We start from the raw sequence: 21,333 nt of genomic DNA, 5'->3' as shown, positions 1-21,333 counted from the left end.
GCTAAAGCATCAGATTAAGAGATGAAATTTAAGGTAAAACTATAGTTCCCAAAGGACAACTGATTATTTCTAGGGATGGACAGAGAGGGCGCACTCTCACAGACGCAAGAACTGCCAGGACATGGTGGCGGGACAAGCCTGGAGGAATACAGGAGGCTATTCCTATGGCGCAGTGGTTGGATTTAGGGACACTTGACGAATAAAAGAACGTCGAAAGACCAAGACGGGTGAATCTTCTGTAGGAAACTACAGAGCAAACGGTGCAGTCTTAAGTTACCCCAAAGTCTCAGCGGCGCTTTCCCTCCTATCCCGACCCTCCTTATAGACAGGGTGTCCAGTCTTGGGGGCTCCATACCGCTGCCGGGCCACCCCCTCTTTCTTCGTTCCGGCTCTGGGCGATCCCACCGCCCCGCCATCGGGCCGCCTTTGCCCGACTGTCCCGCAGCACCAGGCCGGATGGCTGCCAGAGGGCGTAGGGGGCGGAGGCGCGGCAGGGGCGGGCTCTGTCCCCCACCCCCTCTCAGCCTGAGGCTGGGGCTAGTGGTAGGAGCGCGGCGCTCCGCCAGCTGCGGGGGGCGTGGGACTGGGGAGGCGTAGGTGGGGAGCGCCAGCACTGACTGGAGCCAAGCGCACACTTCAAAAGGGACGCGGGGCTGCGCTCCCCTTCCGCGCCCCGGGAACTTCAAAACGGCCCGCGCTGCCCCGGCTACCTAGCTCCGCTCTGGGGCCACGCAGCCCCAGCGCGGCCGCCTGGTGGCCATGACCCTGGCGCTCTGCTCCTTGCTCCGCCAAGCTCTCCTGCTGTCGGCCTTGGCCGCAGAGCTCTCGGCAGGTACAGTGGGTGTTTGTTCCCTTCGCTCGCGAGGGTGGGAGTTTGCTGACCGTGTGCGGGTGAGGGAAAGAGAGCGATCCGAGTGAACTGGCCAACCGACCGCCCCGCGGAGGGGGAGCGCTTGTCGGACTGAGGGGGCGCTGATAGCGCGCAGCGTGGGCACCTGAAGTCTGGCAGCCGTAGGGGTAGACAGGTGTGTTGGGGACGAAACAACCAGAAGGAGGGCGGAAATAAGAGACAGGGACGAGCGATTATGCATAGTAGGAGAGAGGTGGGTGACTAATTTGGGGGCAATTTGCAGCATTTGTAGGTGCGTGCTCGGCTGGGAGCTGGTAGCACATGAATCTACCCTGCAGGGACTTGGAGCGCTGCAGGTGCGCTTAGGAGACACTATGCAGAGCCTCTGAGAGCTGTGCATTGATGGTGACATGGTGTGGGGGTGGTGGTGGCGATCTAGTCTGAATTTTAGGAGGCAAAAGGTATTTCGCAGGCCGCTAGTGCCATCCTAGGAAGGCAGGCGTGGGAATTGAAATCTGTGTGGTTTGCAACGCACATTGCTTTCGAGGTACGATTTTTACCCAGAATTTCAGGGCAAATAATTCTGGCAAGCGCCCCAGAGTTTTTAACAGGTCTGTGTCTTGGTAGGCTAAATAGAGCCCTCGACCCAAGCTAGAATCAAAACGTTCTTTACAAGATTTACTAGAAAAGTGGGGCAAATGCATCTTTAGTAAAGTTATAGACTGCTATGGCTAAAAATCATTTAGCTCTGAAACTATTTTCATTACCTTGTCCTGGATGGCATAGACCAAGAACAGATCCCTTGCTAACTTATTCTCTGAACATTTCAATCAGACACTGAAGACATTTGCACATAAAACCTGGTGTTTTTCCATAAAGCTGTACTTTGTCCGAAGCTGATTTTGATGCATTTTTGTTTTCCCAGATGACAATCTGTTTGACATTAATAGCTATACTCAGGGTGGGTAGTTTTCCTCCTGGTGACATGTGCAGGAGATTATTTTGAATAGCGTGATTGCTGTCATGTACAGATTTCAGTATTTCAGATGGCCTGGAAGAATCACTAAATACAACATTCGAGGAAAAATTGATATTTGGGAAGGATTTAGTTGGTAAGATCTGAGGATTGATGCATTCCAGTTATCTTTTAAAGAGCAGTTACCCCAAGACTGTCAGGAAGAAGATGGGACAAAGTGACATATGTGCATTTAGAGTTAGAAAATTAATCAATGGGAAGAAAACCATGGGAAAGTCTTGATAAGAAATGGATGAAAATCCTGCCAACTTTGAATTCTGAAAGTGCTACTGACAATGTAATACAGTTACACCTTGCCCCCAAATCACAAAAAACAAAAAGTAAATTCCAGATATTACCGTTTTCATGGGGCACCTATGAAAATGCCTCTACAGGCTGACTCTGTAACCCTTTTTATTTGGGGAGCTAAGAACTGGGCTATACATTTAAAAAACAGAGCCTGTTATTCTTTTTATCTAGGCTTGAAAGGTAGATTTTGCTGTATGACAGAATCTTTAGAATATGTCAGAGACCTTGGGCATAGCAATATAATAAGTGTCCCATTATGTTCTTGACAAGCCATAGAAACTTTTGACATGGAAATGTGCAAAAAAGAAAAATAAACATAGAGGCCATCTTTCAAATTTGATTGTTTCCTCAAAATCTGAAATCTAAGAAAATACCTAATATGGAGTTAATGTGTCAATATAGTAGAGAAGTAGTCATTAAAGTTGAAATTTACAATGAACTTTTCTGTCAAATGCAATTATTTTCAAGTTTCTTTATGAAACTTTGTGTCTCACATAAACAATATCTATAGCCAGGTGCATTATTTATTTTAAATTTTTATATGACTCTTTGCTTATTTGGTGAAGGAATTCCAGGTAGTTTCCTCTCTACCCCCATCTGTAAATTGGTTTTCTCACATGGTTACCTATCCACTTTTGACCTGGCCACTTTTGTAAATTACAACATTGATCATATTGGCCATTTATGAGCATGTGCTTGCCATTGTTGGACTATTCTATGTGAAATTGTTCCTGTCGTGATGACATAGTGAAACTATGACAGAAAGCACCAACTTCCGATTTGGCTCCACTGAGTTCCAGGACTAGGATCTTCAATTTGTGAAACCATGATGAGCCAGTAAACCTTTTCTTTCACTGTTCTCCAACATCTCTGTCACCTTTGAGGTATCATGCATTAAGAATAGAGTAGAGATCATTCAGGGTCTCAGACAGCAACAACAGGTGGAAACTTAGAAAAACTATTTATTGATATGTACTAGATTTAAAAATTAAGCTGCTCTGATTATCTAGGTTTTGGATTCCTTTGTGATAAGACATGGCCTCACAATATGCATAATTCATATTGAAAAAGATTGGTAGAAAACATCCTGGGGTTCACCACTTTGAAGCTGTGTTTTGGATAGCGTACAGATTTACATTGTGTTTTTTTCTTGCAGTTTCATGGCACTCCTTTGTCATCTGGTTGGGAGAGATTTATTAAGACTCCAGAAAGTTACATATGTTACTCTAAAAGTAGAAAGGTTCCTGTTTCCTTTAATAATAAGTGGGAGTGGAGTTTCGGGTAGTGAGGTCTCCTCCTTCCCCAAAACAATAGTTAACCATTCTCAGGAAGAGTTTTCAGTGGCGCTTCTGGAAGTGAAAGTACAAATGCAAAGATGTCACCACCTTTGCCCTGCTTTAAGCACAGTCATTTTACTGGTTGATTGGCACAAGTGCGGCAAGAGCCTGTACGGTTCTAAGGAAGAGATGTCTCTGGCCCATAAAAACTGCTGACAGCGTTGGGATCTTATTTCTTCATCTACTATACTGCCCAAGTTCATTATCTAGCCTCAAACTTACAAGCATAGAAAATAGAGTTCCTCTGAATTTGCAAACCCATACCAAATAAATTGATAATAAATAAGTGAATAAATAAATAATAAGCATTTGAGGTGGGAGAGAAAGTGAGGAGCTAAGGGTGACATTGTATTTTTGTAATGTCAAGCAATGAAGAATAGTCCTTTGACTGTGGTGGGGCACACTGTAGGAGACTGTTCTGGAGGGATGAAGGGACTGGTGGCAGATAGAAAAAACTCAGTTGGGTAATAAATGGGTTGATTAACTCAGATGATTTAAAAATGTCTATTAGACTCTGAAGTGAAGATCTTGAGTAAGTAATTAATTTTATGGGTCTGGAGTTCAGGCTGAAGGTTAAAAACTGAGAAAAGGACATTTACAGATGATTTTGAAATATGCATCAAATTGGCTCTCAGATTTAGCAAACAAAGCACAGAACACCCCATTCAACTGAATTTCAGATAAACAGTGAATAATTTTTTTACTATAAGTATGTCACAAATATGATTTGGGATATAAACATATAGTAAAAATTAATTGTGGGTGGGTGTGGTAGCTCTCACCTGTAATCCTAGCTATTCAGAGGCAAAGATCAGGGGGATTGCCTTTTGAAGCCAATGGGGCAAAAAGTTAGGGAGATCGCCATTTCCACTCCCAATGGCTGGACCCAGTGACTGGTGCCTTTCATTCTAGCTACTCAGTGAAGTATAAATATGAGGATCATGGTCCAGGCTGGCCTGAGTGCAATTGTGAGACCCTATTCAAGAAAAATAACTAAAGCAAAAAGGGTTGAGGGTGTGGCTCAAGTGGTAACATGCCTGCCATGCAAATGGTAGGCCCATAGTTCAAACTCCAATACCACCTCACCAAAAATTCATTGGTTCTAAGTTAATGCTATACTCTATACTTTCACCTGGTTACCCGATGTAAAAGCAGCATTGCGGTGAGATCATCTGTTGTAAATGTATATATCCTAGCTCTCCTGTTTTCTGAGTTTTATCTCTTAGAACTTCTGTTCTAGCTTTGCTCCTGTCCCCACAAGCATTTCAGGATGGGTCACTCATAGCTTTGGACAGAAAGTCTCACTGCTTCTGTGTAAACCACAGGTGTACCTACCCTTTCCCAAGTTGACATGAATATCTCAACATGAAAGTATGTGTGAAAGAAAATAACTCCCTGGGTTCCATGGAAGTGATTGGTATGTGAAAACAGTTGGTTTTTCCCAAATTGTCCATCTTTTGAAAGTGATTATTATTTACAGATGCATTTTGAATAAACTTTCATGTTTCTCTTTCAGAGGAAATGCTTCTACACAGTAAAGACCCAACATTTTTTTTTCCCTGTTCAGTAGTACTTGCATCTTTAATTGCAAAGCATCAGGTTAAGAGGAGAGGAAACTGGGTAGAGTCCTGGTTAGGGAAGCTGATGAGTCCTACAGGACCTGATAATCTGACACAACTTGTGGTTTTGCAGCATTTTTTTATCTCAAGAATTTTAATAGTAAGCAAGAATTATACATTTAAATTCTTAGTAAGTTGTGGATCCACACATTTAGACAAGTTCACAAATAATTGAGAAAAACATTTAATGTATAAATATCTATGTATTTTCAAAAATTGCTGTAGAAATTCTACATTCTTTTAGGTTTTTTTTTTTTCATTGCTGAGGATCAAAACCAGGACCATGCTCATGGGAGGCAAGTGCTTGGAGCATATTTTTAAGAAAATGTTTGCAGGAAACTTAGGAAAGAGGCTGAGATACATAAAACTTAGCCAGAGCTGTGTAGTCCTACTTCAGCTTAGTCTGTCTTTGCAATTATTGCTATCAACTACTTAGTATGTCTTATTTTGACATTTGTAGTGGAAAGTATGCTACAAATGGGTCCTTAAAAATCTCTAACAGATTTGTTCACATGTGGTATAAATAGTTTATTTTAATGAATAATAAAATGACAGAACTAACTTCCAAATATAGATGGTAAACAGAAAGAAGTAAAAATTCTAAGCTGAGTATCTGATATGTCATACTTTATTGTCATACCTTTGAGCTTTCACTGAATTTTTCATTCCTTTGGTTTTCTCTAACTTGAAATTTTCAGCCAATGGTTAAAATTTCAGGGTTTATCCTTACATTGTTTGAGGAACTAGGATATATTCATAGGTGATATACAAATGACACTTTTACCAAGGAACTGAGGAATACCTAAATATTATCTTGGCTCAGTCATGAGGGGATATCTAGAAAAAGGAGCTGAAGCAAAGCAAAGGTAACTTCTTGTTACCTGTTGCTTTGGCTCCCAGTTGCATGGCAGAACTCCAATAAACACTGCTTTTCTAAATTCTTAGTAGCTAAAAAGCCCAAAGATAAGTGGGGGGGCAGGTTTGATAAAATAAAATCCTAGATCCTGACATTGAAAGATTCTGACATTGAATGGTCATCCAATGCCTGACAAAAGAGCCAGAGAGGTGGCAAAGCAAGGGACCTCTCCTCCCATCACCCCACAATGGTCCAGCACTCATGGAAACTGAAGAGTTTCAGTAATAACTTTAGGGGTGGCTGCTAAATGAGAAGGGAGAGAATCTGTGGAAAGATCTCTTCTATGAAAAAGCAGTATGGGAGTGGTACTCCCATACTTGCCATGGAAAAGAGGCAGATGATAAGACCCTGATCATGAACGCTGTACCTTTTTCATTCTTTGAAAGTTGGATCTCTAAATCATGTGGGTCACTTGGTCTGTAAAATCTAAACAACACAAATCACTTTTTCTCCCACTTCGGGATCCAGTGAAAACTAAAAGCCGGGGGAAGTGAGTAAGAGTGTAAAAGACAAGATTATTTCCACAAAAGCCAACAGGCTCCTTCTAAGCCTGCGACTCCTAAATTCATTGCTCTGATTGGCCAGGCAGCTAACAACAAGGTTCTGCTTTGTCCTGATTTTTCACTTTTTTCCTTCTAGAATAACTTCCTTTTTCTGTTGTTCTCTTCTGTCTTTTAGAGAGTAGGCTTGTGAAGACACTGTTTCTTTGGAGCTGTTTTAAATTAATCCCCTCAAGAATTCATGGGTGAATCATTCAATATGACTCAAGAGCTTGCTTATTATTTTTTAAAACAATTTAAATTTGCAATGACTTAAACATCCTAAATTAGATCAATCTGCTTTTTCATTAACCTTTTCACATCAAGAAAATCATTAGGATGCTCACATTTTGAAAGTGAAGCATATATTCCATACCCCCCTCCCCAATCTGTTTTGTTGTCCTTACCTTATGGTAAGGTACAATGACTATGATAGCTGCCACATCTCTACATGTTGATTAAGCGCCATATAATTTTTTGTGCAACTCCATGATTGATTGAAATAAAGAGTCTGTGGTCAAAAATAGGATTAGACAAAAATCTAATCCATCAGCACCAGGATAATGATAATTTTAATGCAAAATGTTTAGCTTCATAAATGCATGCTTATCCAAGAGATGCTAATGCAGAGTGGTAATCCAGATTAACACAGTTTTTCAAAAAAACAGATTGTTTTAAAAACAGACCCCGAATATATTAAGAGTATTAACTCATCACATATCACAATTTTATCTGATGACATTTTTCTGGCCTGCTTCCCTAGAAGTGTATTTTTTTCCTTTTCTACCATCCCCATTATAACTTTCCAAGAGTAAGAATTCTACTCTGTGAACATTTGCCTGCTATGAGAGTCATAGTTCGATTATGTTCTCACTTAAATTCCACTTACAATCTGTAGTGTGTATTTCCAGGAAATAGACAAAGCACTGAACTTGAAAGAGTAGTTATATAATTAGAAGATCCTTATAGGATAAAAAATGTGCAATTGAATGAAAACCTCTTTTTTATATCTTTCCTTCCTACAGCTGTTTTCTGGTTATATTATATTAAAAGGCATAGCTTTTTGCAGAGTGAAGAAAGTTGACTTTATTAAAACAACTGGATTCCTATCAAGGCTTGAGAGTTGTGCCAAATCAACATGAAGATACTCCTATATGATTGTCTTTTTTCAATACTATGTTTGGATATTGACACCATTAGGGTGTCCCCACATTTTCTTATTATATTTTTAATTTATAGTATTTGTAGGGATGTCCCCTTTTATATTTCTGACTTTGGTACTTTGAATTTTCTCTCTTTTGACTTTGATCAGTCAAATTGGAGGTATATCAATTTTATTGATTCCTTTCAAATAAATAGCTATTTGTTTTACTGATTTCTATCTGTTTTTAACTTATTTTCTACTTTTATCTGCATTATTTCCTTTCTCTACATTATATTTGAATTATTTTAATAAATTGAGATAAAATTAGCATTAAAAATAAAATTCTTGTTCTAGCTTCTCTAAATGGTATTTTAGATCAAGTGTGGGCAATGTTTTCCTAAAAGCTCAGGTAGTATATTTCAGACTTGAGATCCATACAGTCTTAATTTTGGCTTTGTAGTATGAAAGCAGTCATAAACAATACATAAGCGAATACATGTTGCTGAATGGTAGTAAGACTTTACTTACAAATGTTCCAGCCAGTAGGTGATACCTTGCCGACCGTTTCTTACATCATTTATTTAAAACCTTTATTATTTTCTAATATAAAAATTTAAAGTTCTAATTTCCTACTAGGTTTCAACTCATCCATACATTGTGATCTGTTTTGTTTTCATTTTCATTGAGCTCAAAATATTTTCTAATTTTCTGGGGCCAGTGTGATATTTAGATGTTTGTTATTTAACTCCAAATATTTTAGGAATTTCCATATTTTTTGTTATTGAATTCTAACTTGAATCTATTAGTGATGAAATGGCATAAGCTGTATAATTTTGGTTCTTTTGAGTTCATTCTTATTGTTTGCCTGCTCAGCATATGTCTATGCAATATACTTGAAAATAATGTATTTTCTGCTTCTTATAGGTGTGGTGTTTTCTAAAAATCAGTTAGGTCAAGTTGCTTGACAGTGTTATTCATATCTTATATATCTTTGCTGACATTTTTGTCTTCTTATTTTATCAGTTATTGAAGAATTGATAATAGAATTTGTCTATTTATCTTTTCAGCTTTTACAGTTTTTGCTTCATGTATTTACATACTTTGTTATTGGGTACATACACATACAGAATTTCTGTCCCCTCTTGATATGTATTTATCAATAGGAAACCTGCTGTTTTATCCTGGGTAATATTTGTTATGATGATATGTCTCTATTTATCACTGGTACCCAGAAGTCTACTTTGTCAAAATTAGTATAATCATCCTAGCCATCTTATGCTTAATATTTTTATATCTATTTTGAAAACTATGAATATAACTATTCCAGCTTTCTTAGGCCCAAAATGTCTGCATTTTTATAGATTTTTTCCATGCTCTTATTCTTAATTTATATACATATTTATCTTTAAACTTTTTTAGAGAGATGTGGTTGAGTCCTGCTTTCTCATTGTGTCTTCTATATTTACCTTTTAGCTGGAGTGTTTACAATATATATAGTTAATGTATTTGTCAATATGTTTGGTCTTTAATCTGTCCTCTTGTTATTTTTATATCTTTTCTTTCATTTCCCCCTTCATTTGGTTTAACTGGCCAAATATTAGTGTTACGTATTATTTACATGATTAGTTTATAGGCTGTACTTCTTTGTTTTATTTTAGTAGTTGCCTCAAAATTTATAATACCTATCTTTAAATTATCACAGTTTACTTAAGAACCTTACCATCCTGTACTTCTGGGTCCTTCTTGTTCTTTCTGCCATTAATCTCATTCCTTTTACTTCTAAACATTTTGGAGACCTTGAAATACATTATTATTATTTTGGTTTTAAATGATTGATTATATTTAAATTAGTTTTTAAAAATGAACATAACATTTTCATGTACCCATCTCTTTATCATTTCCAGTGTTCTTTATTGTATAAATCCAACTTTATAACTTCCTCCTGAAGACCTTCCTTCATTCTTTTTTATAGCACAATTCTGATAGCAATGAATTCCAATTTATTTTTGTTTGGGGAAAGTTTTTTTTTTTTGCATTCATTTTCCTCCAAAATGTATTATTTAACTCTTAAATACACATCAGAATTGAATTTTATGGTTATTACCCCTGTACCTACCAGTATCATTTTATTATATTTGCCTTACTAAATATGTATCCATTTATTCATCCTTCTGTCCATAATGCATATTATTTTTGATGCACTTCTGAATAAATTACAGATAGCAGTATACTTCCTTTTAAATACTTCAGCATGCCTATTATTATGCAGAGTCCAATATTTGCTAACATTTTTCTCTTTTGATCAAATATTTATATATGACATTTACAAGTCTTATGTGTTTATTCGTGGGATTTTGAGAAATGCATCTATCTCATCTTTTTCAAGGTGTTAAAAATTAACAGCACCACAATAAGCTCCCTCATGTCCCTCTTCATTTGTTCTTCAATGCTGTATTCCCAAAAGCACCTGCTCTTTTTATTTTTCCATAGATCAGGTTTGACTGTTTGTGTGTATAGCTTTGTAAATGTCAATTAGATGAAGTTTGATGATGGTGCTGCTCAAATTGTCTATATTTTTATGAAGAGGGTTGTGTTAAATCTCCAATTATGATTACTGATTTTTTTCTTTAGTTCTGTCAGGTTTTATTTCAATTGTTTTAATTAGACATTCACACATTTATGATTGCCATGACTTCCTGATGCAGTGATTATTTTGTTATTATAAAATATTACTACTTATCTCAGTAATAGGATTTAAATTAAAGTCTACTCTGTGTAATATTAACATAACCATGTTAAATTTCTTATGTTTAATGTTTGGATGTGTATTTTCTCCATTCTTTTACTTACAACCTATCTGTGACCTTATATTGGAACTGCATTCTTCATACATAGTATATAGTTGGTTTTTCATTTTAATCTTTTAATAATATGTGAATATTATGACTTTAATTATTTTGCCTTTAATTATGGTGGTTAGCCCATTCACATTTAATTGGTGTGGTTTTAACTCTACCATCTTGCTACTTGTCTCTCTCTGTTGTGTCTCTGTTTCTCTTTTTTTGCCTTTTTTTGATAGTCATATTTTCAATGTCCCATTTCATTTCCTTTACTGATTTCTTAATTCTTCCTATTCATTATTTTAATGGTTAATCCCAGTTTAACTGTATTCTTTCTTAAGTTAGTGTTCATTTTGTGTCAATATAGTGCTGTTTTATACTTTACTATTTATACCCAGCATCTTCACACTCTTCCTACTTGACATATTTCTCTTTATCCTGCCACATTCCACTTTCAGTATAAAGACCTTGTGATAGTATGATTAAATTTATAAGCAGTATATTTACATCAATCAAAACTTGTGAGATACACAAATAATCAAGAAAATTACTACTTTTAAGAGATCAGATATGATACATATGTTAGAAATACCATGTAGATATATTTAAAAGAATAACAAAGTCTATGATGGAAAAGATGGAAGATATACATGAACAGATGTGACATTTCAGCAGAAAGATAGAAAGCATAAGAAACTGTTAAATGGAAATGCTAAATATAAAAAACAGGAAATAAAAAATACTTAGATGTGTTTATCAGTAGAATTGACATAGCCCAAAATAAATCTTGAATTTGAAGATAGAGCAATAGAAATTACCTTATAATAGTGTAATTATACTGTTATAATGTCTTTATACTAAAGTGAGCGGTGTCAGGAAATAAAGAAGTAGAAGCAAAAGGAAGCAAGACAGAGCATCTAAGAAGTATGGGACAGTATCAATGGTACAATACATGTATAAGTGGGGTCTTATATTGGAAAGAAAGAGAATTGGATAAAAGAAACATTGGTTAAAAGAAATATTGGTTAATACTTTTCCAAACATAGTGAAAGATTGCAAATTACCACTCACAGAAGCTCAGAGAACCAAACAGGATAAATACCTCTCCTCTTACATGTTACACCATTAGATGTACCATATTCAAGTTGATGAGATTCAAAGATTAAGAGAAAATCTTCAGGGCAAACTAAATAACATAAGCCTATCAAGTTTAAAGGAACAGTTTTCATAATTGAAGTATAATATAATCAGGAACTACTCAAAACATAAAACAATGAAGTGACAACTTTAAAATGCAATAAGCAAAAATCTTTCAACCAAATATTCCAATATTACTTGAAATTATCTTTTAAAATGAAGGAGAAATAAACATTTTAGTTGAAGAAATAAACATTTTAGTTAAATAAAAACTAAGAGAATTCATAACCCTTAGATAGACATGCACTGCAAGAAAATTTAAAGGAACTTTTAAAGACAAAGTAAATACAACTTCAGAAAGAATATTGGATCCACACAGGAAATAAAAATCTCTGGAAATGACTAACACAAAGATAAATATAAAATACATTTTTCCTTAAATTAAACCACTCTAAAAGGTTGTTGACTCTCCAAAGCTAAAATACTAGCAAGTCTCTGTGAATTTATATCATATGTAGAGGTAAAATTTATGACAGCCTTAACACAAAGGATAGTAAGGAAGAATTAGGAGGATGAAAATTTAAGTTCCTTATATCACATATAAACTATTACAATGTTATTTGAAGGAATGTTCTATGTACTGTGATTAAAGATATACATTTTATACACATAGATGACCTAAAGTATGTTGAAATATAAATTAAAAGACAGTAAAATACATAAATGGAACAAAAAATATTTAATTAATGAAAAAGCATATGGCAAAATGGCAATGGAACCAAAAACATGACAAAAAGATAGAAAGCAGCTAACAAGATTGTGGATTTTTATTCAGTCAAATCAATAACATTAAATGTAAATGTTTTTAAAAAAATAACCGAGATTGTCAGACTGGGTAAAAAAGCAAGATCCAACTATATATTGTCAGTAAGAAACCCTCTTTCAATATAAGAAACACACTTGAAATGTAAAGAGCAAACAGGTTAAAAGATGAAAAATCTTGTTCCATGCAAACCCTAATCAGAAGACAGCTGAAGTGACACTATTAGTAACTAACAGACCAGAAAATAGGATGTTACAAGTGATAATTCCATAGAAATGAAGGAATCACTTCATCAATAAAATATAATAATCTTAAGTGTGTATCCACTTAACTACAGAGCTTCATAATGCATGAAGCAACAATTTATAGAACCAAATGGGGAACTACATAAACCCATAATTATATTTTGAGTCTTCAACACTACTCTATTTTAACTCATAGAATAAGGAGATAAAAAATTAGTAAGGACATATAAGAAATGAAAAAATGCTTTTAGCTCACTTGACGTAATTGACCCTAGTGTAATATTCCAATCAAAACAATGCTATACACATTATTTTTAAGGTATCATAGAATGCTAACCAAGATGAGCCACACAGAAGAATAACAAACTTAAAAGAACTTAAAGCACACAGATATGTTTTGTGAACATTATGGTAACAAACTAGAAATAAGCATCAGCAGTTTAACTGAAAATTTCTTAAATATTTGGAAAGTAAGCAACAAACTTCTAAGTGCTCATAACTCAAAGTGAGTGGAATTCAATAGATAAATGAGAAAATATTTTTGAATTGAATGAAAATTAAAACATACCAGAAATTATAGTATACCTCTACAGCAGTACTTAGAATGAAATTTATGGGAGTACAAAATAAACTTAAATCAAACCAAAAGAAGGAAATAATACAGGTAAAGAAGAGAAATCAGTGAAGTTGAGAATAGAAAAACATTTTTAAAAGTCAAGGAAACAAGTTGGGCATGGTGATGCATGCTCGCATTCCCAGATCAGGAGGATGAGGCAGGAGGATGATCAGAAGGATCCACAGTTGAAGACAAGATGGACTACATGTTGAGACCCTGTCTCAAAAAACAAAAACAAAGCCAAGCAAGATAAAACAACAACAACAAAATCAAGGAAACTAAAAGCTGCCTTATTTTTTTTAATGTTAATCAAATTGTTTCATTTCTGGTTAGATTTACCAAAAAAAAAAAAAACCAAAACCAAAACCAAAAACACAAATTCCCAGCCAGAAATTTAAAAAGAGACATAATTTCATACTTTTAAAGAGAAAAATAAAAATAAGGCAATATTTAAATTTTTATGTTCATAATTAAAAAATTTAAGTAAAATAGACAAATTCCTTGAAAGATATAAAGTATCAAAGACCACTAAAAATAATATATAACATATAAAGTGAATGGTCTTATATAAGACATTCATTTCATAGCTTACCGCTCAAAAACTTCTAACAAAGAAGACTCCAATCCCCAATGGCTTTACTGATAAATTCTACCAAAAATATTAGGAACAAATTCTTCCTAATACAAATTCTTCCTAATACAAATTCTTATACAAATTCTTCCAGAATATAGAAAGGGAGAGAAAACCTTCCTGCTCATGTCACAAGGATAGCATTTTCTTGAAACCAAAACCAAGTTAGAGATAAATGCAGTATTTCTCATGAAAATCCAAAATCCTCAATAAAATATTATCAAATTGAGCATTAATATAAAAATAAGATAAGTCATGATCAAGTGGAGCTCATCCTTGGAATTCAAGACTGTTTCAACATCAGAAAATCTAATGTCGCAATTCACCATTTCAGCAGACTAATTAAGAAAACTATATGATAATATCAGTAAATACATGAAAACCAGATGATAGGGCTGAGAGCATGGCTCAAGTGGTAGCAAGCACAAGATTCTGAGTTCCAACTCCAGTACTGCAAAACAAACAAACAAACAAACAAACAAACCAAAAAAACCCAAAAACCAAAACCACAAAACCAGATGATAACATTCTACTACAAAACAAAGTTGAAAGAATTATACTCACAGAATCAGTGGCTCAGTGGGTTTTATTTATTTGACATAAGGTCTCACTACATAGCCTAGGCTGTCCCAGAATGCACTATTGTGGCCCTCATAGACCTCAAACTGTCTACCAAGTGCTGGAATGGCAGGCTTGCGCTACTGTGCTGGGCTCTCAGTGTTGTAAGCTAATTATCCCCAATTTGGCCTATAAATTTAATATAATCTCAATCAACACTTGATCTTAGCCAAAAGGCAGAAAAGTGGTAACTCCAATCAAAATCTTAACCAAAATCATAGTAGAAATTTTTGCTGAATTCATCAAACTGATTCTTAATTTATATAGAAAGGGAAAGGAACTAGGATAATCAAATAAATTTTGGAAAAAGAAGAACACAGTAGAAATGTTCACAGTATCTTTTTTTTTGTGTGTGGTACTGGGGTTTAAACTCAGGGCCTTCACCTTGAGCTACTCCACCAGCCCTTTTTGTGATAGGTTTTTTTGAAATAGGGTCTCACGAACTATTTGCCCAGGTTGGCTTCAAACTGTGATCCTCCTGATCTCTGCTTCCTGAATAGCTATGATTACAGGGGTGAGCCACTGGTGGTCAGTCCCACAGTATCTTCTTTCAAGACCTTTAAATCTATAGTAATGGCTGAGGATACAGTTCAGTGGTAATACTTGCCTTGCAAGGCCCTCAGCTCGATCTTTAGTACTGCAAAAACAAACAAATGAACAACTAATGAACCAAAACAAAAACTACAGTAATTAAGACAGCGTGGTATTGGTCAAAGGAGAGGCACACTGGTCAATGGATATGAATAGATAAACAAGAGATAGATCTGCACATATATGTCTATTGTTTTTTTAAATTTAATTTTAGTACCATAAGTTAATTATGCAATGTGAAGTATACAACATGCATATTTTATTACTCTTTTTTGACCTTTCTTCCTCCCCCTCCTTTTTTTCAACAGTTTTCAATTGCTTTTGGATAAGGGTGTAAGAATAATTTAATAGTTTTTTTTCAACAAGTGATGCTGGACTAATTGGGCATCAGTAAGCAACAAAACAAAACCTTCAAAATATGCACTACATACTAACTCAGAATGGATCATGGACCTAAAAATAAAATCTTCTGAAAGAAAATATAAAAGACAATCTTTTGATCTCAGGCATTATTGTCTTGGGCAAGATCACCCAAAGTACCATGCATTAAAAATGATAAATTAGATTTTATCAAAATTAAAAACTTTTGTTTCTTGAAAGACAGCATTAAGAGAACAAAAGACTAGCTAGCCATAGACTGGGAGATATTTGCAAAACCCATATCTGATCAAGCTCTTGTATTCAAGATTTGTAAAGAATTCTCAGGACCCAATAATAAAGAAAGAAACAACCCACTAAGAACTTTTAAAAAGCTATAAATAACTGAAACTCTCAAACATTACAGGTGGGAATATCAAATGACATGACCACTTTGGAAAACATTTTGGCATTTTTATGCAAAGTTAGACTTACTCTTTCTATATAACATGATTATTCCACTCTTAGATATTTGAGGAAAGCATACTTCCTATAAAGATTTGTACACTGTTTCTTACAGGTTTATTTAGTAAAAACTGAGAGAAACCCAAAAGTTTTTAAACTGGAAAATGGCAAAAAAACTGTTGTACATTCATTCATTCATTTTAAAAAGAAACTACTGAGGTATGCAAACATGAATGAATCTCAAATGCTTTAAGCCAAATGAAACAAGACTTACAAGGCTTCAATTATCCAACATTCTGAAGAAGGCAAAAGTATAGGAACAGATAACATCACTGCTTGACAGCAGTTGGGTGGGGAGGGAGTTGTATAAATAAAAAGGAGTTGTATAAAAATGAGGAGATCTGGATTGAACAGCCATTGTCAAACCTCATAAAAGTATACACTAAAAGGGATGAATTTCCAAATGTAAATTACATCTCAATAAACCTGACTCTCCTCCCCAAATTGGAGGTGTATGTAAACTTCAAAATCCTATATAAATAAGGAAGTCAGAAGATGTTTCAAACTGGTTAATCAAGAATGGTAGTATATTTTTAGTGTTATTGTCCTAAGATAATGTACTAAAAAATAGCAACAATTTTCATTTTACTTATTCTTATACTATTCCTGCACTTTTTTCTTGTCCCATGAGATTGACTGAATAATAAAATTTTTAAAAATTAGAAATAATTGACTTTTGTTATTTTTTTAAGTAAGGAATTTCTGTACATGTTAAAATAGGATTTTTTTTATATGTATCATCTTCATTCTGTAAAATGGCATGAAATTGGTAGATATGAAATCCAATTCAGGTACATCAGATACATTAGGTTATGTTTAACTTGTTAGCATGGAACAGTTAGCTCTCTTAGTAAAGGAAATTGCAGCTCAGGGATATTATCCATACATAGGTAAAGCTCATTGTAAATGCAACATTGCTCACTGGCTCATTTAAAGGTGAAAGCATTTGCTTCAACTTGAAAGGTCATTTGTCACCTACAAGGGAACACTTAGGAGCTACTTGGGTTCCTTTGTTCCATTTACTATAGCATTAAACTTGCTTATGGAGAATTTTGCTTGCATCTGCACTCTGTGTAGGCCCATTAATGCATTTAACGACCCAGGTTTTGCTGAGTCAGATTCGTGGTACCCCTTGTTCAGTGTATTGCCATGCACACAGTGGCCAGTCAGCATTTTCTTGATTACCTTCTATAGTCAGGGAAAGTTACTATATCTCCCCAACGCAATGAAAGGATGAGAGTGAAAGTTACAGAAAGATCATCAGACTGGGCCAGTCTGTTGATTTATGTCCCAGATATCACGTAAGTTTCTATATAGAATGGGAGTTATTTGTGACCAAATATTTAAATTTTGGGGGGAGAACCCTGCTTTTCAATATGCCAGTCGATTTCCAGACTACAAATGCCAGCTTTGGGACTTGAAATCAGAGTTCCAGTCACTTTGGGGTGGCATGGCAGCAGGGCCTGTGGGTATTGACCCATACTCTGCCATCAGTGTTCTTTCACAGGAGTTTGCAAAACAGCTGAGTTACAATATCCTCCTGAGCTCTTCAGTCACCCACTGTGAACTAAATACTTTGACAGAGAAAGGAATGAGTTTAACAAAATAATGTCCATTTCTGATTATAGCATTAACGTGTTCATTATAGAACATTAGAGGAAAATGTTGAAAAATGTAGAAATCATCTCTAGCACAATATCTCAGAGATAACCACTGTTAATGTTTTTGATATATTACTTTTTAGCCTTTATCTGTACATATATTTTAAAGATCATATCATATGTTTTATGAGAATTCTTTTCATTAACATTTATGAGCAATTTCCATTCTAAATACTATTAAAAAGTAGAAAACTGTGTAACCACATGTAGTAAAAATATACTTAAACATTTTGCTTTGGGGATATTTAGCTTATTTCCATTATTTTTATTTTGTGAATAATAATTGCAACAGAAGTTTTAAATAAACATTTGTTTTGTGATTATTTCATCTAGAGAAAGAAGACATACAACCAAAGATAATATTTTTAGTTGTCTTAAGATAAATATTTCAGATTGTTCTTTTAAAAGGTTGTACCAATTGGTACTCTACTATGTATGAAGACAAAATTTCATGGATCGCCCAGACAGCCCTCTCCCCCACATATCTGGGTGTTAAAATTTATAAAAAATTTTTAATTGGGCAAATGAAAGTTATGCCTTTGTATTTGTTTTCTCTTTTGAATATTAATGAGATTAAACTTTTTCATATTTATTAGTGGTTTTACTTTTTCTGTTAGTCCACTTTGTTCATTTTTAATGAAACTTCTGTCAAATCTAAGGTAATTGATTGAAAAGGAGAAACCAGTGTGAGAGGTAATGGTTCCAGCTATTTCTACCCTTTCATTATATTCAAATGCTGTTTCCCCAATGCCTACCTTGTTTTGAAGCTGTTGGTTTTAACATTTTAGTGTGACAGTGTGGCACTACAAACAAAAAGTTAATCAAAACCAGAAAAAGCTGTCAAAAACACCGAATGTTATTTTTAAGGAGTGTGGTTTGTCCCTTGAATGGAGTGCTCTGAACAGATCATAGCAGAAGCTAAATATTTATTTTTTTGACATCTGTGGAGTATCAAATGTGTTATCTAAAACTTCTCTTTTAATCTTCATAACAACCCTGTAAGGTAGTAATTATCCCTTCCCCAGTAGAAGACAGAGAGGTGTAGAACCCTCTCAGGCCACATGGTTATCAGGCCATGTGGCTGATCTAGGAGACGTTTAAGATTTCATCTATGGACACATTGTCTTCTAAAGATAGGATCTTTTTGCTACACTTTGCTGGATTCTGACAGTGCTGAACTGAAATGAACACAGGTACAAAGACAAGGTTTTTGTTTGTTACCGTGTTATAGCTTTTTTTTTTCTACTTTGTTTTGTTTTATATTTGCTTATCACAATAGAAGCAGCAAAAGGCAGAACAGGCTGCCTTAACCACTTTTCTCTTGTTCTGGCTAATATGAACTCTTTGAGACTTCTCAGAGTGCTAATTTATTTTTCATATTTCTCATTTTCATAGTAGGGGTAGTTAGTCTACTTAATAATGCTTTGATAGACAAAGGAACCAGAAATCATATAATCCATCTTTCAAAGTGGTTGTAATAATCCTAGAAGTCTGAGAATTACATTTTAAAAAATTATGGGTTTAAAAAATTTAACACCCACTCATTATCTCCCACTCCCACCCATCTTCTCTGAAGAGAGGGTCAGCTGATGCTGTTTATTTTTCTTGCACAATATGAATTCTTCATATTATTCAGGCTAGAACTTTGAGCCTTGAGGTCAATGTTGGAAAAAAGGGAGTTAAATATGTCTTAAAACACTCACTCTCTCTCTTTCTAAATCACTTGCCCTCTTTTTTCCCTTTCAACTCCTCACTTGCCATCTATTTTTAGTTAGATTAACTTCTTACTTTGGATAGGTCCCTTTTATTTCTAGATCGAGAATAGTCTATTCTTTACCATATCTGATCATATAAATGTATAATTGTGGATTGTGATGAAAATTTTTGACAAGTGAACCCCTGAGAACCCTTGAGGATTTTAACTTCAATTTTCTTTGCTACTTTCATTCTAAACTTTTGTGTATTCTTTTAGCCTTGTAGTTTAACTATTAATTATTGATCACTTATTTCTTTTTACTGTTGTATTTTCTTCTTTTAAACAAGGAGCTTCTTTAGTATTTGAAGTCTTACCATTTTTATAATTAACTTTTAGTGTTTGATGCCATCTTTCCCAAATCGATTGTACATACCATGTGCTCCTGCTCTCCTTGTATCACCTGTGATCTTCTCCCTTTGGTTTCTATCTTCTGTACCTCAATGGAGATTGAAAACACAAAGTTAGACTTCTGTGACTTAGTGGATCCCCAAATTATGAACTCTGATAAAGGCTTTAGCCTTTATCAAAGTAAGTGCTTCTCTGGAATACTTTTCTTCCTGAACCATGATTGTAGGAAAACAGCTTCTTAGTTCTCTGGATATGCAGTCATGCAAGCTGCTCTTACTGCATGGTGGCTGTTGATGCATTCGTTTCTTAGGATTGTAGAAATTTAGACTTGACAGAGACATTATATATCATCTAAGTTGAATTCTTTCTGGGACAGAACTGTTGTGGACACAAGTATCAAAGGCCACGTGACTAAAACTAAGGTTAGAACCCCAAATCTCCTAGCTTGGCTCTTAAATGCCCGGATGGATCAGGACTCCTGAAATACTTTTTTATAGAGGTTGACTTCTCTATGCAAAATAGTAGCAATTCTTGCTTATCACAAGATGTTGCTTTAATACTGCATCCTTAAGGAGTTAGCACCATTTGCTAATTATTTTTCCACAGAAACAGCAGTAAAATTGTATGGTATATTCCTGATCAAGAGTTTATGATTAATTAAATCAAATATGATGAACAATACATTGAACACAAGTCTATAATAATTTTAAAAAAAAATGTATGCTATGCTCCAAGTTCTGTAAAACAGACCTAAATATGCAGTGTGGTCAGATACACTGTTAGATCTGTGTCCCATTTCTGATGGAGACATTGCCAGGTGAACTTCTGGCAGGTGAGCACCTGCTTGGAGCAAGATCATTGAGCCAGGAAAGTCCATCAGTCATTCCCTGAACAAGGAAGTCTCCTGTTAGCCAGGCACTTGGTCTGTCACTACCAGCTGTCTTTGTAGCTTGGAGTGAGTGGGTTATTAATATTATTCAGCTTTTTCAGTTTTCCAGAATATTTCACATTGAGGAAAAATAGCTCATAGACAATTGCTACTTCCATTTGAGATACCATTCTCTCTCTCTCTTTTTTTTTTTCTTGAGCCACTTCACCAGCCCAATATCTGTGAAGGGTTTTTCAAGATAGGATCTTGTGGAACTATTTGCCCAGGCGTGCTTTGAACCGGTGATCCTCCTGATCTCTGCTTCCTGAGTAGCTAGGATTACAGGCGTGAGCCACCAGTGTCCAGCTGATATATCATTTGTATGTGCGCTATGGCCAGTGATTATAAACAAAACCTAGGTTGGAACAGGTTGAACACTCAAACTGTACTTTCTGATACATGGTCAACTTCCAGATTTACCATTTGTATTAGAAAAAGACAAAAGAAATGTAACATATTAAAATAAAATTATTTTTACGACATTTGACATTTAAAAAGATATCCTTGATCTTGGGGAAGTCAGTTCTT

At 35.1% G+C, this 21,333-nt stretch overlaps 1 protein-coding gene across 4 annotated transcripts in view; it reads left to right on the top strand.

Moving 5' to 3' along the window:
• Positions 1-529: 529 nt before the first annotated feature.
• Acvr1c (activin A receptor type 1C) overlaps positions 530-21,333 on the top strand; it is a 75,478-nt gene continuing 54,674 nt past the window's right edge. For 3 of the 4 annotated variants that reach the window (XR_012447213.1, XM_074070827.1, XM_074070826.1), the window contains exon 1: positions 530-832. Coding sequence is in view for 2 of the 4 variants with exons in the window: in XM_074070827.1 (XP_073926928.1) it covers positions 760-832 (73 nt within the window). In the remaining 2 variants the exon portion in view is untranslated. Of the gene's footprint in view, positions 833-870; positions 1,026-21,333 lie in introns of those variants that run through there. The other variant, XM_020167520.2, reaches the window with a different exon arrangement.

The sequence above is a fragment of the Castor canadensis genome, chromosome 4 (assembly GCF_047511655.1).
Source record: "Castor canadensis chromosome 4, mCasCan1.hap1v2, whole genome shotgun sequence".
Taxonomy (NCBI): Eukaryota; Metazoa; Chordata; class Mammalia; order Rodentia; family Castoridae; genus Castor; species Castor canadensis.
Note: the sequence above shows the minus strand (reverse complement) of the source record. Positions and strands in the feature narration are given on the sequence as shown.